This window comes from Pollicipes pollicipes, unplaced genomic scaffold (genome assembly GCF_011947565.3).
Source record: "Pollicipes pollicipes isolate AB1234 unplaced genomic scaffold, Ppol_2.1 Scaffold_4881;HRSCAF=5763_pilon_pilon_pilon, whole genome shotgun sequence".
Taxonomy (NCBI): Eukaryota; Metazoa; Arthropoda; class Thecostraca; order Pollicipedomorpha; family Pollicipedidae; genus Pollicipes; species Pollicipes pollicipes.
In genome coordinates, this window is record NW_023596576.1 from 43,563,585 (window position 1) to 43,588,882 (window position 25,298).

The 25,298-nt window shown below is 50.6% G+C and overlaps 1 protein-coding gene across 2 annotated transcripts; it reads right to left on the reverse strand.

The window, feature by feature from the left end:
- LOC119101391 (transmembrane protease serine 12) lies at positions 1-24,804 on the reverse strand. 2 transcript variants are annotated; one of them, XM_037224727.1, is made up of 13 exons: positions 24,619-24,804; positions 21,146-21,209; positions 20,501-20,590; positions 14,023-14,090; positions 10,511-10,658; positions 10,021-10,190; positions 9,291-9,511; positions 8,745-8,867; positions 3,386-3,479; positions 2,380-2,538; positions 1,752-1,933; positions 1,668-1,701; positions 1-377 (listed from the first exon to the last, which is right to left on the reverse strand). In XM_037224727.1, exons 1-13 carry the CDS (start codon positions 24,695-24,697, stop codon positions 235-237), a joined length of 1,575 nt encoding a protein of 524 aa, XP_037080622.1. In that variant the 5' UTR covers positions 24,698-24,804; the 3' UTR covers positions 1-234. The 2 variants fall into 2 exon arrangements, with proteins under 2 accessions (XP_037080622.1, XP_037080621.1); XM_037224726.1 differs by lacking the exon at positions 1,668-1,701 and having other exon boundaries at positions 1,718-1,933.
- Between the last annotated feature and the right edge of the window lie 494 nt (positions 24,805-25,298).

Here is a 25,298-nt window from a genome sequence, read left to right on the forward strand (position 1 = left end):
CTCAATATTTCGACTTGTTCTCATCCTCAAGACACAAGGTCTCGTTTGGCTCACGGTGCGTGGTTCACAGATCGTCCAGAAACGCACTTTGGATGCCCAATTAAATTTTATGACCGGTGTTTAAAGCTTCACTATTCTTCACAGGTCACGACTGCGCGGTTTAGCAATGCGAATCGTAATTAAAGCACGCAAGAAGACCGGGGACAAAACAAGCCCACAGAAAGACTTGGCATCTCAATTCAGCTTCCTGATGGTGTCCAGTATCCAGTTGGTGAAGTATTCCACCTTGGTGTAGACGCCCGGCTCCTCCCCGCAGCCCTTAAGATGGCCGTGGGAAACGACGCCGTACACGGCGAAGCGTTCGGTGAAGTCCTGCTCTGTAAGCCAGCGGCACGTCGTGTGACTGATAAGCCTGAACTCCACGCTGGCACACGCTGGTTTGCAGAGCGCATACACTGTGGTCCACATACTTGGTTAAGATGAGAGTCCTCTCGGCCAGAATATGGGCCAGTTTGGGGTTGTGTGATGAATGGGAATGGACAGCAGCGCGACGAGACTGCGTGCATCTAGTAGTCCCACGTAACCGAGACTTACCCCGCACAAGGGCCTCTGTCCGGGCTCTGTGCGGGTACTCTAGCGGACCTCCCGCCAGGGCGAAGAAACCATCAAGCCCACCTATGGCCGGTGCATATTGCTTCTCCGCATTAACAGGCTTTGCAAACGTTCAGAATGAGGCGGAAAGTTAGGAAGTGGGACTAAGTATGTGGTGCATTTTTAGCCCCGAGGATTATGCATAGACGCGGGCATTTCCGCATTGCGTTACACGTATTTTTCGCCGTGGCGTAACAAGAAAATGCCGTTTATGTCAGAGCAAATGACATGCCTTTAGAAAGCTGCCGGACAAGCTCCCTAACCCCACACACATTTTTGCTAGGAAACCAACCAACGGTCAACGCCTAGTCAGCGCAAAACGAGTCTTTAACATCGGGCAGCTGACCTACCATTTTGTGGCGATTTGTCCAAGCGCTGCAACCAACAGACGGGTGGACCGCCCCGTCCCTGACTTACCGGAGATGGGTAGCTCGCAGGTGGGCGGGCCGCCCCCGTCCCTGATCTACCGGAGATGGGTAGCTCGCAGGTGAGCGGGCCGCCCCCGTCCCTGACTTACCGGAGATGGGTAGTTCGCAGGCGAGCGGGCCGCCCCCGTCTCTGACTTACCGGAGATGGGTAGTTCGCAGGTGGGCGGGCCGCCCCGTCCCTGATTTACCGGAGATGGGTAGTTCGCAGGCGAGCGGGCCGCCCCCGTCCCTGACTTACCGGAGATCGGTAGCTCGCAGGTGAGCGGGCCGCCCCCGTCCCTGACTTACCGGAGATGGGTAGTTCGCAGGCGAGCGGCCCGCCCCCGTCTCTGACTTACCGGAGATGGGTAGCTCTCAGGTGAGCGGGCCGCCCCCGTCCCTGATCTACCGGAGATGGGTAGCTCGCAGGTGAGCGGGCCGCCCCCGTCCCTGACTTACCGGAGATCGGTAGTTCGCAGGCGAGCGGGCCGCCCCCGTCCCTGACTTACCGGAGATGGGTAGCTCGCAGGTGAGCGGGCCGCCCCCGTCCCTGACTTACCGGAGATGGATAGCTCGCAGGCGAGCGGGCCGCCCCAGTCCCTAACTTATCGGAGATGGGTAGCTCGCAGGTGAGCGGGCCGCCCCCATCCCTGACTTACCGGAGATGGGTAGCTCGCAGGTGAGCGGGCCGCCGGAGTCGCCCTGGCAAGCGTCGGCCGGCATGGAGGGGTCGAGGTTTCCGGCGCAGAACATGATGTCTGGGTTGAAGCTTGCGCCGTACACCTCTGGTGCCAGACAGTACTCGTTGCTGACGAGCGGTGTACTTACTCCACGCAGCAACACTGAGGAGACTGTCTCCCTTTCCTCGGTCTTGCCTGCCGGGCGGTGGGCGGTGTTAGCAGGCGGCTGTGAGGCCAGGCGGCGAACAGTATTAGTTGGCCATTGTGAGACCAGACGGCGAACAGTGTTAGCAGGCCGTTGTGAGACCAGCCGCGGGGTGACAACCAAGAGACAACAGGCACCATTAGACTCAGCACGGTCCAGAATGCTCGCTAATGTCGGGGGGCAACGGTGTGCCACTGAGACGACAAGGACAAGCCACTAAAAGAAAAATAAAAAAGTTTAAGCAAAACATAACGTTTTGAATCGGCGGACTGTTGATTGGGTTAAAGCGAACTTGCCCCCACATCCCTCAAACAATCCGGCCAACGATTGTTTGAATGCCCCCGACACCAGCCCATGCGAGACGAGCCGGGCCCTCTCGACGGCAGTCCGTGAGGGACGCACGCCGCCGCCAGGTCAGCTGAGCGGCCGTGCTCACCCCAGCCGGAGACGTTGCAGCGGGCGTACAGGTCACTCTCGAACAGGCCGGGCAGCGGCAGACAGGCCGGCTGCACGACGTTGTTGAACTCGATGGCCTTGCTGAGCTTCACCAGCATCAGATCGTTCCAGTACTGGGTTTTGCCCAGGGGTCCAGGGCCTGTGAGTGGGGCGCGGTGGCACGGGGACAGATTACGCTGCCCGGGGCCTTCGGTTACGCCTCGGAGGCTGATTACGCCTCGACCAAGCCACTTACCGGCGAGGCGTCATAGCCCGGAGGTCTCTGCCGGTGTGTAGCCAACGCGAGGCACGCTCGGGCAGACCCCGCCACCGCACGCCGCTATTCCACATTCACGGGCACCCCTCTGACGCGAAGGCTCAAACTACAGCTTTCGGTCTGTTTCTAGCAACAATACGCTTTTGAAACGGCGCGTGTCTGAATTAGTTTGGAAAAAACACTGGACTTAATAACCACGGCACATATCACTACCTGCTAAAGACTGGCAAATAACACTAGCTCGAGCGCTCGGTTGCCACGCGTGTGACTGGGCTGATAGGTTTTCGGTCCAGCATTTTAACCTAAGAAAAAAATCGTTTTCAATTTAGTTGCGAACTGAGTCCCATGGACTTGACTTCAAAATGTTACCCAGACGGCACAGACAGCAGACTTTTCACGCAGGTTCGCTGGGCACATTGCTACACCACTCAGCAGGTGAACTCTACGCTGCCTTGTGCCCACACCAGTCAGCGTCTGATGACGAATTTGCAAATGGTCTTTGTTAAGTGCACGCTGGCCAGCTCAATAAAGCTCTGATTAGGACACCCCTGTCAGCAGAGGGCCCTGGCCGGCGGCCATGCTGGCGCGGGTCTCCGAGCAGTCGCCGCGACCAGGAAGCCCCATTGGTATTGCTACTCAGATGCAGTGCAGATCACCATGCCTTGAGATTTATCGGAAACTACCCGCTGCATTCCCACATTTTTCTCATGCGTCATAGCAAATGAAATACCTTTGCCGTAGAACTGATGAAATTGGAAGTTCTCTGCAATGAATTCTTGTTTTGATGAGCCCCTTACGTCCAAATTATTCTCTCCAACTGTGACCTGAAATGATCATGCCCACATGTAATCAATAACCTAATCAAAATGCAGAACAACATAACGAAAACCAGTCATCAGTCGCCTGCTCGCTGTACTCAGGATCGGGGTCACCCCTCGACCTCGACCTCGCTGGAAGTGGCATTACCTGTCCTGTTCTGTTGGACTCGTGCGTGCGCGTGTGAGGAAGATGAACCTATGGAAGTGAGCAAGCCTGCAGCTGGCTTCGTCTGTACCATCCGCATATTTCAAACGGTGAGAGCGGACCTTGGCGGTGGCGAAAACAGCCAGTATGCTAGGGATCTCCAGACAGAAATGCCTCTAAAAGTGATTGTCGATACCGCTGCAATCACGTCCGTTTGACTTGAGATCGAGATTCTCATGTTTCCCGTGGTGTTCCGCAACTGGCGATTTCTGCGAGGCGAAGTCAAGGGCGGGTTCAGGGGGGGGGGGGGGGGGTAAGGCAACCGGCTATGCCTCTCCAAAATGGTCAGTCTTCCAAGGCATGACATCTCTAGTGTCTAGACTTCAAAGAAAGCAAAGTAGCTTTTACCTATGGGAGTTTGTTTTGAAATCTTATTCTAAAAGGATGCGAATTATGTTCAGTTACAAAAAATAAGGAATGCATATTATGTTTTGCTCAGAAGTCGGCGTTGGTCCCTTAACGCGCGCTGGTTTGGGGTCAATCTGAGTCACAAGTTTTTCCGAATAGTTTCCCAACTGCGAGGCGCAGCCGCGTCAAAGTTTGCACAACTGTAGACAACGGAATTCCGGATCGTTTGGTTAAAAATTTAGACTTTCTTGTAAGATCGCTGACCTATGGCAGGTCAAAGTCACGACATGGATTCAGCAAGGAAAGCTTCTAGGGAATCGTTAATCTTATGCAACAACGGAGTGCTAGACGAAGTCATACATTTCTGAGAAAGCTTCTTAGGCAACAGAACAATTAAATGTACAAAATCCATTGACCTAGTGTCGGGCATGACGGTCAGGTCGAGCCCAAAGCCAGCCTGTATTTTTTCTCTAGAGCCTGCTCTATAAGGTAGTTTCTGGTGCTCATTTTTAGTTTTACCGATAAAAGGAACCACATTAAGCATCTTCCATTGATTTTTTAAACGCCAGAATAGGTCACTGATCTAAAATGGCCCATGTCGGCATTTCATTTTCAGGAACATACTGCCTGCGCAATCCTTGACGCTTATTCAAATGTTTAAATCAAAGCATTTTACACCATTTGGTCACCATGACCATCTTATGATTAGACAGGGCCACTGACCGTAAACGAACACCAGTTACCTGCTGCTTAGAACAGGTATCTGGGCACACGATGATTGCATCGAAAGGCATGGAAACACTTTGGACACAAATCCGGAGATTAACCTTGTTTTCGCCTTATATTACCCGAAAATCATGAGCTATGAACCTCACATCTGGTCACACGTTGGTTCACGTACACGTTTCCACACCCCGTAAATGTGGCGCCTCTGACCTGATCAGGTTCTGAGACCTGAGGGGGTCAAACTGACGCACACCCGAGCAAATCAAAGGTATTAAACAGCCACCCGAGCGCGTGTTAAGATGGCGTTTTGCGTCGCCCTGGGACGAAGTACGCCAGCCCCTACATCTACAATAATGTGGCCGCAGACACTGCTTAACCCGGGAGCGTAGTGTCCTCTTCATTTGGTAAAAACGTCCAAGCCCCAACTTTGAGAAGAAGGCGAGGGCGGGCGCATACAGTAGCCCTCGATCGCATGTGCGCCATTTTACTAAGTTTATGGCATGTGTTCGTGACTTAGTGTGGACAGCTACAAATTAAAAAGAAACGCATAAAAGCTAACTCTGAACTTGTGGCTTACATTCCATTACATCCATGTCAAACAAATTTGGCGTTGTGCAATCGTATGAACAGCGCAGTTCGCTTACTCAGAGACTCTTTAAGTCGGCATTACAACAAATCGACCTTTCCTTCCCTCCAGCCGTCTGAGTAATGCTCTGAACGCTGCGATGATAGCGGCCTACACCTACATCACCTGAAGTTCGTGACAATCTAGATGTCGTCGAGAAGGTTGCAGGTCACCGAGGACGCAAGCACATGTGTTCAAAGGCAATGGCGTTACATCGTCAGAATTTGTCTCAACGTCAAACACGAGGTTCGTTTGTTCTTCATCAGAATGTCACCCACGGGCGCTAGGTGTCCACTGTCGCAGCAGCCAACGCCGCTCGGTCACACGGAAACTCAACCCCGGCCATGGGCGGCTTAGACCTTGGTGTTCTTGTTTCTAGGATTTTGGGCATGCAGGCTCAAAACTGTGTGACGTCATATACCTCACATGATGCTCCCGAGCAAGGATGGACGCTTCGTTCGTGCTGTTTTTTCACATTTGACCTATTTGCGATGCGCCCTATTGAGTACTAAGGGAACTCCTTTCCTTTTTCGGGCAAGGGACCCAGTGTTTAGCCTTACTAGGGGGCACATTATATTTTTCGGTCAGGAGATTCAGGGTCAATTGTTTACAGTGTGGAGAACCTACCGGCTGTCATGCCGTTGACACAAGGGCGGGATCCCCTGATCCATACCGAAACTCCTGGAGAGATACATCATACATGGGCAGGGGTGTCAGCTTTTGCAAATTATTGGGGGGCCGAACCGAGGGCCCGACAACCTGGCCCCCCTCCCCCCACCCATGTTTTTCTCACTGGACTTGGCCCACTTTATTTTGATTAAAGCAATATGCGCTTTTATTCCTTGTATAATTTATAAAAGTATTTAATGTAAGGTGTATGGAAGTCATGCAGGGCTGGATCCAGGGAGCTTTGTTCTTTGTTGTTCATTGGAGTTTTCGGGCGCGTCGACTGCAGTGGTCATTTTGCGCCCATGGATCCAGGGAGCAGGCACTGGACGTACGCGTCTCTTTTGATCGGCACGTGAGGGCGCCCATTTAGAGGCCACCTTAGGGCGCCGATGGTACTCTTCTATGGCGGTCATGGGAGGCAACACGCATTTTGGTTGTGGGAAAGGGAGACGAGGTTAGCCATGCAGGCCTTAGGCCTTAGCCTTAGCCACTTAGGCCATCCCCATATTCCAGAGGTTTTCACTTTAATCTCACAAACCATTGTGTATCTAAAGCGGTAGGCATGTAAAGTCTATCGTCTCGTTTATCCACTCAGCTGTTGCGATTTGTATCTTGTGGTGAGAGCATCCATGACTTTTTGTTAAGAGAGTGATGCAAAACACAACTACGCAGAAAGATCAAAGAAGACAGTCTTTGTGTTATGATCATCACTCACGCTTTTGGAGCATTCCAGCGAAAAACATTGTGGGTGGAGGACAAGCCAATATTGGGGGGGGGGGGGCAGCTCAATATTAGGGAGGGGGGGGGAGGGCCAAGGCCCTCACAAACGAATACAAATTGTCACCGGTGTACATAGGTCGCCTACCCGACGCCGCAGGCCCACTGGCCCTGGCATTTACCTCCAGATGGACGCAGGGTCCGATTGATGCGAACGACCGCTTATGGTTGTAGATGTCCAACAATTGACAGGAGAGACCACAGTTAGGCATGACGGGCCACTGGCTGAAATGGAATGGAGAGCCCTCCGTTCGGTTCCGGGGCCTCGCCTGGCTCTATCAAGCACTGTTGGCGTCTGACCAACGAAGAAGCCCTCGTTGCTTCAGGGGCCCAGGCCAATGCAAATCACGGTTTCCAACTTTGTCCCTGTTTGGGAAATGGGTCTCCAGGGCTCAGACCGACACGGAACCGACTGTTCGGTGTCAGCAGTTTTTGACCGAAGTAGAGACCCACAATGTCTCAGGCTGTCCCCAATCGGTGCAAGAGGCCCTCTAACTGATATTTGAAGGCCCGGCCCTGTCCCCATGCCCTCCAATCGGGCACTTGATCATCGGCCCCGAGGCTCGTAGCAAAACAACGCACTTTGCTACGGTCAATATAACTTGACACGTCGCTGACTAACGCCAACGCACTGCAACCATAGCACAAAACTAGACCATAGTCAACAATAGAGGAGAGCCACGTAGTCAAAAGCATGCAGCGTGCGACAAAAACAACAGACAAACTTAAGCAAGCACGAAACGGCCGCGGAGCTTTAAAAGTGTGACCTACTCAGAAAGGTGCACTTAACGAGACATGATATCACAAATTTCATTTTCTTTTGTCTTTTTACTTGCGAAACTTTTCGAAGAAGCCCTTTTTAAATTTCAATCACTTTCCAACTTTTGTTTGTAATGTTTTACATGTTCTTGGGCTCCAAAAGGTTAGGTAGGGGGGAACTCGCCGTTGGTTGGCAAGATTGAACATGGAGGGGAGGGGGAGACGGAACAGTGGCCCAAGCAAAAGAATACAAATCGACATCCGTGCGCCCACGAATTCGAAACCCGGAAGAAAGCATCAACGGCTGCAGCGGTTGCCAACAAGTTGGCAGTTTTTCTGAAAATGTCTCCATGCGGTATTTCCACAGACATGCCCAGGCAGACCATTTTGGAAGTCGTCAAAAAATTCAATTTGACCATTTGAGATACGCACACCAACCGGCTACCCAGCAGGGGATGGCCCTCTATGTGAGTATGACTCATCGCACCCGTTGGCGCAGCCAAGTGAGGGTGGGAGAGGGGGAGGGGCTCAATGGACTTCACGCTGCCTCCCGGGTCTGAGTTCGGCTTATCACCACGACAATACTGAATGTAATTCGGGGATCTGGTAATCATATTGTTCCTCACAAATGCACTTAATAACTTAATGCTCAGCTTTCTGATCCAACGAAATGGCGGTCGCCAGCTGGCTCCCTTCCCAAGGCACTGAATAAAAGCGGGCTGGGACAGCCACATTGGCTCTCTTAAAACTGTATGCATCAAGTCTTATGCGTTGTCAATTACGTTTGGCATTACGTCACATCAAGTGAGAGAAATAAGTCAGTTTACAGATGAGATCGACCAGGGCTATCTGGTGGTTTCCAGATTATCTTTTGGACAATCAGCTCCAGAAACACGCTTATATGTATATACAATTATGTATATGTACATATATATATATATATGTATATATATATATATATATATATATATATATATATATATATATATATAGTGTGGTGTGGGCTCTCACTGATCTCACACTAGGACGTCGATTATGGTCCGCCGGGTTTTTGGAAGCACTGCATAAAATATATAAGATAACACTAGATGCATCAGATTCCACCACCCTCCACGCATCTCAGAGAGGGACTTCCTCGTCCCCCTGACTCCCAGGCACGTACCGTTGTTTCTGCAATCCCCACAGCTCTTAGGCAGTGAGCCGCAGTTAGCACGTGCCGGCTGGTGATGACGACTCCGCCGCACTGGTGCTTGGCACTGCCGCCCTCGAAGACCAGGATGCGAGCCTGCGGCGAGAGATGTCAGTGCGTGGGACGTCGCCGTCCCCGGTGTCCACCAAGCACGGCGCCAACGCCATCTGTCACCGTTCCCGGCGTCCACCGAACACGCACGCGCCAGCGCCATCCGTGGCCGTCCCCGGTGTCCACCGAGCGGGGCGCCAGCGCCATCCATCGCCGTCCCCGGTGTCCACCAAGCATGGCACCAGCGCCATCCATCGCCGTCGCCGGTGTTCACCGAGCACGGCACCAGCCCCATCCGTCGCCGTCGCCGGTGTCCAAAGAGCAAGGCGCCAGCGCCATCCGTCGCCGTCGCCGGTGTTCACCGAGCAAGGCGCCAGCGCTATCCGTCGCCGTCCTCGGTGTCCACCGAGCAAGCGCCAGCGCCATCGCGCGTCCCGCTGGCGCCGCGGCCACGGGGCCGTCGCTCACCTGCCAGGGATACTGGCCGGGGGTGGCCGGCTCGCCGCCGGTGACGAACGGCACCAGGCCGGGTATGCCGGCCAGAGGTCGGCGGCCACAGTCCACCGGCAGCGAGTCCACCTGGCCGTTGGCGATCAGCGCAGTGGAACCGAGCTCGGACGTGAACAGCCTCTGGACGGACTCGCCCGCGGCGCGGCTGACCGAGTCCTCTGGCGATGGTCCGAGACGTCCTGCGGATGGGGTCCGGGCCAACTGCCGATGATAACGTTCGCGACGCTTCGAGGCGGCTCAAGGCTCATCGTGAAGGGATAACACCGCTGCGAGTTTGAATATCTGGCTTCTGTACAGCTCTATTGGGATCTAGGTCTATGCATCCACGGGCCGCTCTATCGTGAAAATCAAAGCTTAGAAACTGCACTGTAGTTTAAGCAATCAGTGATATGCTTAGCGATTTATGCTGTTATATCCTGTCAGTCACAAAACTTTTTAAAAGTTTATGTCAAAGCGATGAAATGCATGGCCAATTCGATCCGACTAGCTGGCATTGCTTAGCCTTCCCGTGCTGCCCACACACTGCAGCTGCTTTGCCTCATGTGGCGCACTTATGTTAGCTGCGTTCGCACAACTCAAAGCGTCTCATTAGTCTTTCTCCATCAATGTTTAACAACATTGACAATGACGGCAACAACTTTACGTTTACGACTGCAAGCCTTGGTCCTGCATCCCTTTCAGCTCTCACCTATGATGTCATTAATTTTATTGCTGGCGGCCTCGTCCTTCAGTTTTAAAAGGACTCTTCGCGTTATGGTCGCCAGCTTCCTCGCGTCGAGAAAGTAGTACGTCCACGAGAAATCCTTGATCAGCTCTCCACTCTTGACGCACCCGGAGCTTCCACCACGACATCCCAAACTGCGGCAAACGCAACAGGTCACGTGGAACCGCTCGGACAGCTATTCTCAAATTGGATGGTATCTACGTATCAAAAAAAGAAAAACGTGACTTGGGGCTGATGTGAAGAAACAGTGAAAAAGAGCATGCTTACCAGCAGCCAACTGTCTCGAAAACAGCCCTCCACATTGGTAGCAAAACAGTACACTATGGACGCCGTCATAGCTCTCAATGCGGACAACGTTTCATCACAGCCTTCGTAATTTCTATGGCATCTGACACTGATGCTTCACCTAACGAACGCCTGTACGCGCGGTGTGCCCGGTCGTCAAAGCACCCACATGCACTGGCGGTCGCGGAAGCTGAAGTGGCGGCAGGCGGGGGCGGCGCGCGCGCAGCGAGTGGCGCAGGTGTCCAGGCTAACCCCGGACCAGGTCACTTGGCCCGAAGAGCGCGTGTTGGGCACAGGGGTGAACGCCAATCTGTAAACTGATCGGCCGGGCGCACGGGGGTCAGGCATACGATGCGACGCTATACCAGACTTAGTAAGAAAAACCGGACAGCCACCATCGCGTTCTAGCCCGGTAGTAGCACGAAAAGAAAGTTGGCATGATCGGAGGATAAGGTATATTGTGCACACATTTCTTGTTGCATTTTAACACGCGCCCGGGTGGCCGGCTGAAAACCCTTTGCTTGCTTCTTGCTTGAAAACCCTTGCTTCGGGTGAGGTTCGGGGCAATTTGACTCCATGAGGTTAAAAAAAACTCATGGAACTAGAGACACTAGATTTACAGCGTTGGCCGACCTGCAAGTGAACTCATTTGTGTCAAAATTTAAGGTTCCTTAGTCATGACCTTGAGGTCAAATTAGATCAAGCAAAACCAAGCCGCAGGTAGATGTTCAAAGTGCTTCCAGACCTCATTATGCAACCGCCTTGAACCTAGATACCTGTTGTAAGCAAAAGGTCACTGGTTTTCAGCTAAGATCTGTGGCCTTTTTTGACCTCCAAGTGGTCAAGGTGATCAAATGCCTACGAGATTGCTCCTATTTTGGCATTTGAATAGTCGTCAGGGTTACGTGGGGTGGTATGTTCCTGAAAACAAAAGGTTGACTAGCGTCGTTTCAGATCAGTGACCTGCTCTGATCTTCCAGAAATCCATGGAGCATGTCTTTTGCGCACCGCGTCATCAACAGATTCGAACTGGGCACAAGAAAGTACTCCATACAGCGAGCTCTTGCGTGAAAAAGCAGTTTAGTTTTGGCCCTTGTTTGACCTTCATACCCAACCATACCCGACATACCCGTTAAGGAAATTTGTTGTAATTATAAATTCGAGTGTTGTATTGCCCCCAAAAACTGTCTCAGAGACGTATGGCTTTGACTAAAATGATGTTGTCGGCATCAGATTGATCGATTCCTTTGAAGTGGCCTTCGCTGACAGCCAAGGCCTGGCTGCCGTGCCGTTCGGGAATCATTCCTTAAAAACCGCCGAGGGATTCAACTGGTCCCTCACCCGAGCGCTAGTGAACAGTTAGCATGAAGGTTGAAAGGTCATTATGTCATGTGTCACAACCCACTCCTATGTCAGATGGGTACTCATACAGAATAAGCAGCGCGTTTGTCCTGATACAGGCGTGGGAAAATTAAGGTGATGGGTAGAGGTATCAATAAAACGTTTATGAATTGTTGGATAAATGGTGCACGAGGACTGTTACACAATGTTGCTGATGTACTCCTTAAGCCATGAGCTACATTAACACCACTTTTGCAGTGGTCATTGCAAACAAGTCAGTTTGGGTGTAAGTTTTTTGAAAATTTCCCATAAATTAAGATCATATTTTGAGAAAATGCATACCGATTGGTAACTGGAGGGCATAACTGATTAGGAATGGACAGCGAATTGGCTTGGGCACAGTCTCATTGTCATCGGGCAGATTTGGTAAAGGTAATCTTACTCATGATGACCTCTACAGTCATGACTTCACGTTCCGCCCTAGGGCAGCCTAATGACTGTTAAGCAATGCTGGTGTCAGGCATCGCACTTTCGACCACAATTTACATCAGCCGGATGCTGTAATAAGAACAGAGATAATCAACCAAACGTCGATGATTATATTTCAGACATCCGAAACGGGTCAAAATGGACAGCGAGCTTTTGGCCTCGATTCATCGATTTACTTGAGACTAACGGACGTATCTCTAACGTAATGTAACGAGCAATCTCACGCTCCTAATACAAAGAAACAGAGCAGAAAGTATAGGTACTTCCGCTGTGGGCCTGCTTCGGTACATGCACATGAGGAAAATGTTCGATTCAAAACATAAACGTGTAGTGGATTAAAAAAACAAAACATGACGCATTGTTCTCGGCGGCGTTTTATAGGGCATCTCGATTAAAGAAAAAATACGTTACCAGATGATGTCATATGCGACAGGCTCCAACAGGCTCCAGGAAAAATTCAAGGTAGTCAATGTAGGCTTCAGGCTTTGCATTTGCATTGACTCTGCGACTTTGATCGAGCAACATCTTTGTATGACTCGAGGCCAGATGTTTTGGGTGGGTTTGTATCGAAGATTTCCGTGTGATGTATGTAAGTGCAGTGGTCGCTTAAAAGTGTATTTTTCGCCTTTTTTGCACCTGGGAGGCGCTCGTTAAAGTCCTCCAGGACGCTACACTTCGCCTTGTCGAAGGAGATGTTTGAGTGGGCTCTGCATATTTGGCAAGTGATGCGGTTCACAGCATTTTGGAATGATTCCCACCCACTTTGCTGGACACAAATCACATGCCTTTTCCGAGCTGGGCAGGCCGGTGGGTCAAGTAATGAGGTGGTTAGCTGCTGAGGTGGGTAGCACTTGACCACCTCAGTCCACCTTGACCGCCTTGGCCACTCACTTGTACAACTTTTTACCTACAAATGCAATGGGAAATTGGTCAAAAAAATATTCTGCGTAAGTAGATATCCTCACAGAATGATTCAACAGGGTAAACATATATCTCAAACATGTGCCAGACGTGCTATGCAGGTATCCACGCGCAAACGACACAGAACTATGGGCGCCACATACATTAGCGTTCGGTTCAAAGCTTACACTCATTAACGAGCATTGATGACAGATAATCACTGGTTGTTTTGAGTAAATCACACACAGAACTAGGTGGTCGGCAGTGTGATGTCGGCAGGCTCCGCTGCAGTCCAGCGCAGCTGATGGGTTGGCTTCCGGGCTGCGCGGAGCTGAACACTGGGATGATGCTGCTGGACAGTAACATGTCCAGTGGGGCCAGCACCATGTGAATCGCAAGTAAAAATAATTTCTTTTTGGATATAAGTTAGGGATTTCGCAAGTTTCCTAGTGTACTAGCAATGTCCGTTGCCACACGGGGAGTTTGCGAACTCCCTAAGGTTTTTCTAAAGAAATTGTAGGCCAGTGAGTTGAAAGATCCCTACTTAGTCTGCAAATCCCTGAGTTGTTCATGCTCACTTAAAAATATTTTTCTGCACTTATTTATCATGCCCAGAGCATGAGGTTGTTCTTATTTTTCTCTATATAAATCACGATGTGACTCACACAATTATCGTTATCGAAGAACTCTTGAAGCCAAAGGCCCACTGTTCATGATGGATTGTTTCAGATGTCCAGCATATAGTTGCTGCCGGTCTAACATATAGTTAGTGCCACGTGGTTGATCACCTCTGTTCCGATAGCAATGTTTACAATCGTACCAGAGACCCGCCGCACACTAACCAGAATGCGTTGATCCTGCGTATATGTTCGGCTGCATGTGTGCCGGTTCATTCTGCCAGAAGACCCTGCGCAAAGCATGCGGTCTGTTTGAAGATGCTGGCTTACTTACGCTCGCAGACGGCTTGCTTCTTCCGACAGTCGAACACGGAGCCACCAGAGCACGACTGGTCCGAAACGCTGCGGACACGGAAAGTACCCATTAGAACGCTCCCTGGTGTCGCTGGCACTTCAGCTCGTTGCCAACACGTACTCTTGAGAAACAGCAATAATTCTCCTTTTGCTTATTGCTGCTGTCACGCTTTGCTTTAACTATCAGCTATCCTATTTTCTGCAAAAGAAGACGATTCAACCAACACAATGTGCAATATCGAGGCAACAGAAGGAGAATGAACATCCGATCTTCACAGTCTCAAATGTAGTCCAAATTATTGCCTGCATTAGCATCATTTGGTGAAGTTAACCAAAGACAAGCAGAAAGAAAAATTGTCCAGACAGTCAAGCCAGGCCCATCTTGACAGTGTCAGTCAGCTTATCATGTCAGCTCTTCACTGTCGTGTCACATCACGCTAGCTGGTAGCTTTCATGTCGTACTGCCAAGCTAACTCTCCACTGCAGTGTTGCACCATCATAAGAGCTCCGTAGAGCAGCATCATCATATAAGCTCTGCGGTGTTACACCGTCATAAAAGCTCTGTGGTGCTATACCATTGTGGAAAGTTACGCAGCGCTGGCGCCGTTCGGCCCGCCAGGTCAGGCCGCGGGTCGCACGTCGCCGGCTCGCCAATCAACGCGTCGGACCCGCATGACGTCACGGGGATGACCTGGCCAGCCGTGCGGTGTTACGACATCGGTGTTACGGCAAGAACTCCTACCGACAGGAATGCTAAAGCATGGGTTATACGCAACATTACTTCTACTGCAAAGTCTTACACATGACATGAGTGTTACACGACAAAATCTATTCTTCAAAAACTTACATACGTCATCACATCTACTGTAAAAGTACGCAGCCTCAACTCCGACATTATTTCTGTTGCAAAAGCCCACACACGACATGGGTGCTGAGAACTACAAGAAAAAAGTTTTACTGCAAAAACTTATAACCGTCATTACTTATATACGGGACTCATACGATCTTACTAAGACGCAACTTACTTTTTCTGCAAAAACTCGCACGATATGAGTGTTATACAACAAAACGTGTGCCGGAAAAATACATAACCGTCATTGCTCCTACAGCAAAAACTTATGCAGTCCTTACCTATAAGCGGCATTACTTCAACTGCAAAGAGTGATAGATGACTCTAGTAATACACAACAAAACTTAAAACTAATAAAAACCTAATTTTAAAAGCCTGCGTTCGTCATCATGCCTGCTGTGAAACCCAGTCAAGTCTTAATTTGTCAGTGCTTTTACTTCTTCGGCTTATCTTTATACGCCACATTTGCGCATTAACACCCGCTCGGGTGGGGGTCAGACTGACCCCCCCCAAGGTTTTTCTAAAATGGTTTCCGAACGACGCGGTGCAGCTGCGCAAAATTTGCATAGCTGTGGGAAATTGAATAACAGATCGTTTAGCATAAAATATTTAGCTTCACTTAATTAAATTAGCTTAATTAGCATCTAAAAGATTGAACTTGTAAGTTCGCTCACCTATGGCAGGTCAAAGTCAGGCCATGGTTGCAGCAGTCAGTTTCTAGGGAATCGTTCAATCTGATGCAACAACGGAGCGTTCGACGAGGCCATACGTCTCTGAGATGCTTTCTTAGGCAACGCCAATGTTGAATGGGCCAATTCCGTTGACCTAAGGTCAGGTAAAAAGGTCAGACCAACGTCAAAACCAACCAGCTTTTTACTCTAGAGCGTGCTGTGAGGGGTAACTTCTGGCGCTCATTTCGAATTGATTGATAGCAGGAACCGCATGATGCAACTTCCATGACTCCTTAGATATCAAAATATGTCACTGACCTGAAATGACCTAGGTCAGCATTTTTTTTTAGCAACATACTACCTGGCGTATTCTTTGTCGCTTATTCAAATGCAAAATCCGGAGAAGTCTTATATGACTTTGGCCACCATGACCCTCAAAAGGTCAAACATGGTCACTAGCCTTAACTGAGCATGTGACCTTTGCTTAGAGACAGTTACCTAGGTTATGGGGACACTTTGGAGACCAACCTGGAATTTGACCTTGTTTGGCTTTATTTGACCCGAAGGTCACAACCTAAGAACCTAAAACTATGACCTAAGTAAGTTCACGTACAGATCAGCACACCCTGTAAATTTGGTCCCTCTAGCTTTCTTAGTTCCTGAGATCTCAAGGGGGAGAGGGTTAAATTGACCCCCACCCGAGGGAAGGGCATCTAGCCGGCCACCCGGGTGCGTGTTAAGATTGAAGCCATAACTCACAAACTTCAACTGTCAGTACTTCCGATCCTAGGCTAAGCCTCACCAAAATCCTGAATGGAACGAACACATGGGAGCACCTTGCTGGGCGAAGCTGCAAGTACCCACCCCATGGTGTCGATGCATTATGACTGCTGTAAATATTGCGACGGACAGTGCTACAACAGCAACAGCTCTACGCGCAATTTTTTCTGCTAAATGACGTATAGTGCACTGCCGTAATGTTACAAAACAATTTTGTGGACAAGCAGATAAAAAACGGCCAAACTGCTCCGAAATGCACGAAACGCGGCGTTCGCTCCAATTTGACACGCTTTTCTATCACAGATGAGGGGCAGATGTGGCCACCGACTGCGTACGTAACGGCACTACTGGCTTGGTGTTCACTGAAACGCGACATTGCATCTGCTTGAAAAGTTTTACTCGTCATTAAGAGTTCGACTTTCACAACAAAGCCTTTGCTCATACGCCAAGCACTACAAATCGAACCACGGACCACGAACATTTAATTGTAATGCGCTCGGTTTGCCTCCCTCCTGGCCTATAAGTTGTTTTTGTATCCCTGCTAGGTGTCAACGCATTTGCCACTCCACACCAAGCATTAACGGTGGAAGTAATGTTGCATATACGTAAATACTAACAAGTTTTCACGGTGAAAGTCATGACATTTGTACATTTTTTAAGCAGACATTTTGTCGTGTAACACTAATGCCGCGTCTAAGTTTTTGCAATAGAAGCATTGCAGTGTATTGCAACGGTTGTGCAAGTTTTACGGAGGTCATGATGGGCATTAGTTTTTGGAGCATTAGTATTGTTGTGTAACACTAATAGCGCGCAAAAATTGTGCGGCAGAAGAAATGTTGTGCATAATCAATTGCTGTACGAGTGTTTTCAGTAAACGTAATGGCGAGTATACATTTTTGCGGAATGAATTTCGTCATGTAGCAGCAATGTCGTGTACAAATATTAGCAGTAGATGAAATGTCGTAGCACTCCCATCCGCAGGAGTTTTTGTTGTAGCACTAATGTCGCGGAAAGCCGCCGAGCTCGCCCCGGGCGCGGGCTCACGGTCGGGACGCGCTCGGGTAGCGTGCAGAGCATCGCTGTTGCTATCAGAGACATGAACAACATCATCAAAGTGACCGCGGTGTTTCAAGACCGGAACAGAGCAGTGAGGGGGAGCGAACATAACATTGCGCAACCGGCAGCTGCGGACCTGCAGTTTGCTAACGAGCAAGCCAATGTTTGATTTTTGGTCAAGACACCAAACCCGCCGATATGGAAGAAGAGACCGGCTTCATCGACAGCCTCACGCAGCTAATGAATGCCCAATTTGAAGTCCCCAGACACCACGAGGAGCCGCCTCTCCGCTGCCCGCCCGCGCGAAGAAAAGCTGACAGCTCTTCTGGTGAAGACACTGCGGCTCCCTTAGTCAGCACCTTTCAAGACCCACCATCGAGACGTCATCGTAGACTAAGTGCTTATCGGAATGCCTGCACTGATTAGAAGAGAGCAGCATGCAGCTTTTAATGCAGTGCTTGACTCCCAGTGGCTTCGTGTTACACAACACGGCCTTGATCGCGTCGAGAAAATGGGGCTGCACGTCAGGCGCCAAAGGGGAATCATCCTCGACAGAAGATAATGTTCACATGAAAATAGAAACCAGACGGAAGTTTCGATGATTTCTTTTATTAGTCTCAAAATCGCTAACTTCTATAATTTTTGCTAGCACTGCGGAGCTAATCAGCTCCAGGATCGCACAGTCATGGGTACAAACGTTGAAGACGCCCTGAAGACCCTGCTGAACGAAAAAGGCCTCGTGTTGCAGGCAGCCAGACATTTACCCTACTCAGGAGAACACACGGACCACCAGCAACGCCCTTCAACCCAATTGCATGAGTCAAGGAAAAGTTTCTCGCTACCAGCGGGATCGTAGAAGCGGCAGTTCAAAACCACCGGCCCAGCACCAGAAGACGTGCAGCTTCCGCGGTGGAGATGGCACGAGAATCTGTCGCAGTGTTCTGCTCGAAAGCACATCTGCATCACCTACATATGGAGTAGACACCTGAAATCCACATGTCGCAGCGGACAAAACTCCAACAGAAAGGAAAGAGGGGACAGCCTGAAGTGCAGGAGAGCGGGATCCGTCATGTCGTCTTACCTGGCGTCACCGTCAACGACGCCAGGCGAAGGATAACTTTGAAGGCGCCTCAGGTAAGCACCACAGTCCGCACCACTCGAGGAAACAATGGCCTACCCCGGACGCCTGGCACTGGTGCAGAGGCACCTGTCATCGGGTGAGAGGAAGCCAGACAGCTTAGTGTTAGGCTGCCTTCGCCTGCCAATGAGCTGCTGGCAACGGACAGAAGCCGACTGGCATGCCTTGGCGCGTGTGAAGGACATCTGGAGCTGGGATTGAGATCAACGGCAGGAAGAATCTCAATCATTCAAGAACTTCGTGGAGCGCTGCTCTCATGATACCCTTCCACTGGCCTTAGATTCATACTGGGAAACTTCCCAGCTCAGATATAACGCGTTGTCAAGATATAAAACGCTACGAAGACGAATATCACGGATGCTGGGCAGTCTTTCAAACGTTCGGACGAAAACCAGCTGGCACAACATAAGCTAGAAAAATAGCCTGGAAAACACAACCATACCACATCAAGCATAATCCGGGAAACCCCACGAAGGCTGAAAAAGAATGACGCCTCAGCAACCACAGGTTTAGAGCCCCCTGCAGAAGCAGGATTGGTGCGTTCTGGTGGCCACGTACCCATGGATAGGCTGTTGCACATTCCGCTGCGGGGCCTACGCGAGACAGAGACAATTCCATAGTGAATTCTGAGCTTCGCCTCAATCGAGCGAAAGGCCGTCCAGCAACGAGACGCTATAAACGTCTTGCTGGCGTTTGGCTGTGTGTGGCTTGGTGCAGAGCGGGAAAGAGACCAAATGTTTCAACACGTAGCTCCATGCTTCGCATGTGGAGTGACTGGGCTACCACGACGCTCCATCGTTGCGTGTGGACAGGCTGATGGTGCTTATCCGTTCGAGTCTCCAAGTGCTGGAGCTGGATCTCAGGGCCCACTTCACCGCAGGCTCGCGAGGACTGAGAAACGGCTGACAAACCGGCTCTGGTGTCCGGCCATGAACTCGTAGGTTCTCCATGCTACACAGGCTCCCGTCGCACGCCCCATTTGACGAGTAAGCCAGGCTGTGCAGACCAGCACTCGTCCGAGCCCCGTCGTCAACGTCAGGACCTTGAGTGGGGGCATGGCGGATCCATTCGGCCCGTTGCTGTTGTTATTGGGGCTTCACGACGCGCCCAGCTGCTGAGGCGATATGGCGTCGCCTGCCTTTCAGCGTGGCAGGAAGGGCGGGCACCGCGGGGAATCGAACCCCGTACCTCTGGTTTCCCAGACGCGCGGTGGTTAACGAAGACGCGTTAACCAAAACACCACCAGCATCCTCCAATCGGCCCGATGGCTGGTCCGCCGCACGAGTGGCAGGGATCAGTCAGGGAGACATTGATAGTCGCTAGCAGGAAGTGGCGCTGTACCACGAGGTCATGGCAGCGGTGGTTTCCTGGCCTCCGCGTTCAGCAGGGTGCGCAAGGAGGCCTGGCGCATGAAGAACAACGGTCCACAGCTCCCGTCCGTAGCGCTCAGGCGTTGGGCTCAAAACGAGTATATGCACCACATTTTCAGCGCGCTACTTTCAACGCATCCGCGTGGCAGACCACCGAGGCAACCGCTGGTGGCATATCCTTGACGATTTTTATCGGACCGCGGACCGTCATTGGGCCGGGAGCCTGGGTAGGTAACGTTGTTGCGTTCTGTGCGCAGACATTAGGTGTGGACGTCTGCCGGCCTCGCACGGCGCACGGTCCACTCTGTTATCTCCACAACAGCACCGCTGTCGTCGGCAGAATGGCGGGGGTCTCTGTCGAGGGCAGGAGTGCTCCCTTACACCCCTGATGGAAGTACCACAAGCTGCTGCAGGCCAGCTGAAAAACCAGCGCCCGGCAAATGCAACACGACGCCGTCACGTTGTCACGCTACCTGGCTACTGTCGTGCGATGCCGCCTCTCCAACCTCGTCGCTTAGAGTCAGATCTAGATCGGCGTCCCTGGGCACCGCTGGCAGTGGGGCGGTGCTATAGGCACACGGAAAGCACCTCACCTTGGATCCGGGCAGACGAATTCGTCACGACCGGTCGCCGCTTGTCGCGTATGCCTGCCTCCTTGCAGGGCATCGTCCGATGCAACAGGGCTGCGAACGCCGCGGATCACCGCTGTGTGTGGTCACCGATGCAGGGCCGCACAGTGCACAGGGAACCATGTCAAACGGCTGGGAGAGAGTACTGTGTCACCAACTGCGGGCATGGTCATGGGAAGCTACGCTTGCACGCTTGCGTTCAACATTGAGCCAGGAGCTTTGGAATTAAAATGATGTTCTTTTCAGGACCCACGAGGGGGCATGCCACTGGAACTCTTCCGTTTTGTTAGGCCTTTAATGTTAAATTATTTGATGAGCAGCACCTTTCTTCTCTTTTCCATTAGATGAACACTCCACAGCCTCTCATCATGGCACGACAGGTCATCCCTACAATGGAGAAAGTAAGAGCCGGTAACCAAAAGATCATTGCTGGACGCATGCCTTTGCATGGCATAAGACCCCTGCGCGGACCGAAGAGAGAATATGCTTATTAGCGGGTCTTGTATTACAATCAACGTAACAGTTAATGTAAGTCACGGCATAGCTCGGGCTATTGTTATAGAAGACAAAATCATAGCTGATGATCGGCGACCACGTGCATTCACTTACCTGTGGAATTGACTATTCGCATCCTGCTGGGGGTCTGAGACGACTGGCTGTGCACGGTGCACTTCTGCAAAGAGGGTCGGCATAAATATAGCGTTCCAGACGCAAGATACCCCGCACATTCCCAATGACCTTGCCACTAGCTCAGCATTTTACACTGGTCGTCTTCAGTTTTGTCGATCACGCCGGCGGTGGAAAACAAAACCGTGCCACCTCGATAACGCCCGTGTTGGTAGCAACGAGCTCGCATGCAGAGTTGAGCCAAAATGTATAGGTGTAAAGTGCAAGCCATTTATGGATCATCGGCGAATGCAGCGTCCTCAAATGAGGGAATGGAAAAGTCCGAACTTGAGCAGAGCGCTCTCAAGCGTATGACACTGATTGATTCTCTTCTCCATATGGTGATAATTTTATCCGCCTCTTGAAGTAGCGCAGATCGATGGTGGTCAGGATACGTGAAGTTGTTTTGACAAAATAAGTGCATGCGCATTGTTGAGACGCTTTCAGATTTCAGGCAGCTACCGCCTCCAGCCGCATTCGACACCTGTCGCCGCCCTGAGCGTGACTTGTACGCCCGCCTCCGCTCCACGTCAGCTCGGCAGCGTCGTCACCACTCCGCTGATTACGCGACAACCCGTTGACATAACAAAACAGGCTGAAATCAGAGCCGCCGTCGCCTACTGCTTCCTGCAAAACATGCTACGACAGCCTCTGCAATAGCCGAATATTTGTCACCGAATACATGGTCTACAGGGAGCTAACAACTATCATATGAGCAAGCGTACCCCCAATTTTGGGGTCGAAACTACGTTGGTCCATCATCACTTCCTTGCCGAATGCATGCACCTATAACAATCCAAAGTCTTCAAAAAACATAGTACAAGCCTGCTCGTAATATAAAGTGAGTGACACGAACACTGTTCTCAGTCAAACATGTCATATCAGCGATAAAGAAGGTCACCAGCTGATACACACGCGCGAGAAGTGTGCGAGTTGTCATGGCATGCCTCACATAAGTCAAGCCGCAGCCCTTTTAATTGCGGTGTTTTATCACAAATTTGGGCAAACTGGACGAAGCACCGCCAGTTAATATGCTTTATCATTTATGATCGAGCGCTCTTACTTCTTCGAGCTAATGGATGTTGAGTCTTCCTAACATGTTGGGAAGTATGAGTTCCGCTCCGGTAATAATTTTGCGAAGATAGTGAAGGTCGCCTGCGCACGCAGCTGATTGTACAATGGCGTCACAAAACCAAAGATTATATTGTTGTCAGGTACTTGTAGAGCCATGTTATGGGTATATATAACTCTACGGGGACCCAGTTTTGCAAAATACGTAGGCTTGAGGGATGGAGGGGGAGGGAGGTGCAGACAAAATGAATGAGTCTGCCTCCAAAATGCACTTAAAGCAGTTTTCTCCACAGATCTGACGCACTTTCTTTTCACAGTTGGAAGCAGGAGTGCAGTTTTTCGAAACTGGTTTGGGGAGATTAACCCTAAAATGCGTTCTTGATGAATAATAACGCTTAAAAATGGTAACTGAAGATAAGGAACTCCATCCGTGGTCAGGGGGCACAATCCCTTCCCCCATCTGAATAGGAAACTACACGCCTCACAAGTTGGTTATGCTAGGTTTCCCGTTATCTGATAATTTTATTAGTTACGTCTCAATCATCATTCAGCGCTTGATGGCCAGAAAGTGATACTTGAGTGCAAATGAACTCACGAATTTGTTTTGTTATGCAGCATTGCATTAAGGTTGCCTTTGTTTTATGGTTTATTGCGTTTAGAGTTAAAGTACAACGGTTCCCGAAAGATTCGGCGACAGATGACAATTTAGATGGTTCTAGATTTCGTTGGTGACAGAAAAGGCACTTTTCTCACCCCTAGATGAAGATGCCCTTTGAGTGCACACTTTGGTACATAAAAAAACATTGCCTCATTTGGTCAGTCCATAGCACAAAACAAAGCGCAATCACGGCGTTCAACATGATTGTTAACTCGATGAAATCAAACATGCGATATTGTAAAAAGGCATGGTGCAACTATAACACGCGAATGCATCCTTAAAAATCAAAATCCTAAAGAGGACGGTAGGAAAACGTGTTTGTTGAGAAACATTTTTGCTGCCTGTTCTACCATATGAAGGAAATAACATAAGAAAACGCTGGGAACCTATAAGATACTGTGTGATACAAAATGGGCAAGACTAATAATGGTGCCCCCGGAACTTACTGTATTTTTTTTTCGATGACCCATCGCTTTCATATGCATTGGGGACTCAGGGGGATGTCGGCGGAGGGGGGGGGGGGAGGAGAGGGAGGAGGAAGATGCTTAAGTAAGCGTTGGAGAGATCATCCCTCCTCCCAAAAGTATATAAAATTACACCCTTGAACCGCCTTACATGTCGTAGCACGTGGGTGCAAGCCAGCCGCTAGAGGTTTCGTGACATCACATCGTCGTCGCACGTCGTGACGTCACGAAAGTTTTAGCATCTTCATACCTTTCGCTGCAGACACACTGACTTAACATCGCACACAGTCTCCAGGAACGAAGTCGTTTTCTGGGTGTGCAGCTCTGGGGCATGGAGATGAAAATGGAAAATCGATCAGTACTCCATCCTTATAGTTGCTTTATTTCAATTTGAAATGTCAGAGAAGGTGTTAGTGATTTCCATTATTTTTTTCCTTCCTTTGTAAGGAATGCCGACCCAGGGTGTATTCGTAGCGCATCCATAATGTTCCTTTATACGTAACGTCGCGTAAAATCTTTGCCGGAGATGTTCGTATTGCGACGCGTTTTCTGTTTACATCTTCGTATCTGCCGTAACAAAAGCTACGCATGCAGGCACTAATATTTTTGTTTACGTTTGCTACACGTGATCCTGACAATGGTGATGGCAAGCATTTTTAACACTGGTAGTCGGTCTGGACACGCCGATTGCCTTGTTTACAATTGAATCAGCTGCGCCATTTCTGGCTCAGTTAGATTAAGTCATCGAACAGGATTCTGTGCGCCGGCATAGCTTTGAAGCACACTATGTGACCAGCGTGATCAACGCGCCCTAAAACCGCCAAAAAATAATAGGAATAAAAAACGTCTGGACAACTCAATGTTTTCACGTGTGTGATGCCTCGCGGACAAACTAAATATTTGATCCATTTTTTAAATTTTGCTTTATCCCAACCATCCGAAAGCATGAATTTCTGGGATCAGACCTCACGCTTATCAGTGAGCCCATCCGATCGCGCACTTCCAAGTCAATGATGAAATGCGGTGGCAAAAGTTTAAAGTGCCGCAATGCTCGGCACGGCCCACCCTGCAAAATTAAATGCCTGCATTCAATGCAAACGTGCTAACGTTGCACACAGAGTCACACACAGTTGACAGCTAGACCATCACATAGTTATGTTTCCCGCTGCACCAGGCAGCCACCCGTCATCTGATCACGGCCAGCGTGCCGTTTACCAGCTCACCGTCATGGCGAGCAGCCAGCGTCCGTTGGGCCAGCAGCAGGACGCACAGGGCGAGCGGCGCGTCGGCACGCGGCGCCATTGGTGGGCCCACCGTGGCACGGAAGCGCGCTGCTGCTCAGGTCAGACGCCGCGCAGCGCGCACTGCCCGGACAGCGGTGCACACGGACGCGGTCGCCAGCTGCTCGCGCCGGCCTAGGCCCGTGCAGAACCGGTCCAGCGCAGGCGTCCGGCCGCTCAGGGACGGAGACGTAATGTGGCTTCTGAGCGGCATGTAAAGCCCCTCGGCGGGCCGGCCCGAGCCCAGCGGCGAATACATGCTCAGGAAACTGAAGGGAAAGTGTGATGAATGACGATCTGTCAAAACAAAGATATTGATCGGGCTTCGTCGGGAGTGTCATTTGTTAAGTACCGTTCTGTCTGTCAGATACTGATGTATGCATTTATTGTGTCGTACCTGACGGGTCTCATACGACCCACTCGGCAGTGGCGTAAGCAGCAGGAGACGAACTAGTGCCGGGGAGGGGGGGGGGGGGGGGGGGCGGGAGGTGATAACTACCGTGTGCAAACCGTTAATACAAAAGGGTCGTAGTCTTCTGGCGGCCGACGATCAGCCGGCGGTCGGTGGTAGCTGGACGTCCTCTCCCCCCCCCCTCCCCATCCCACTGGTTTCCAATGAAGCT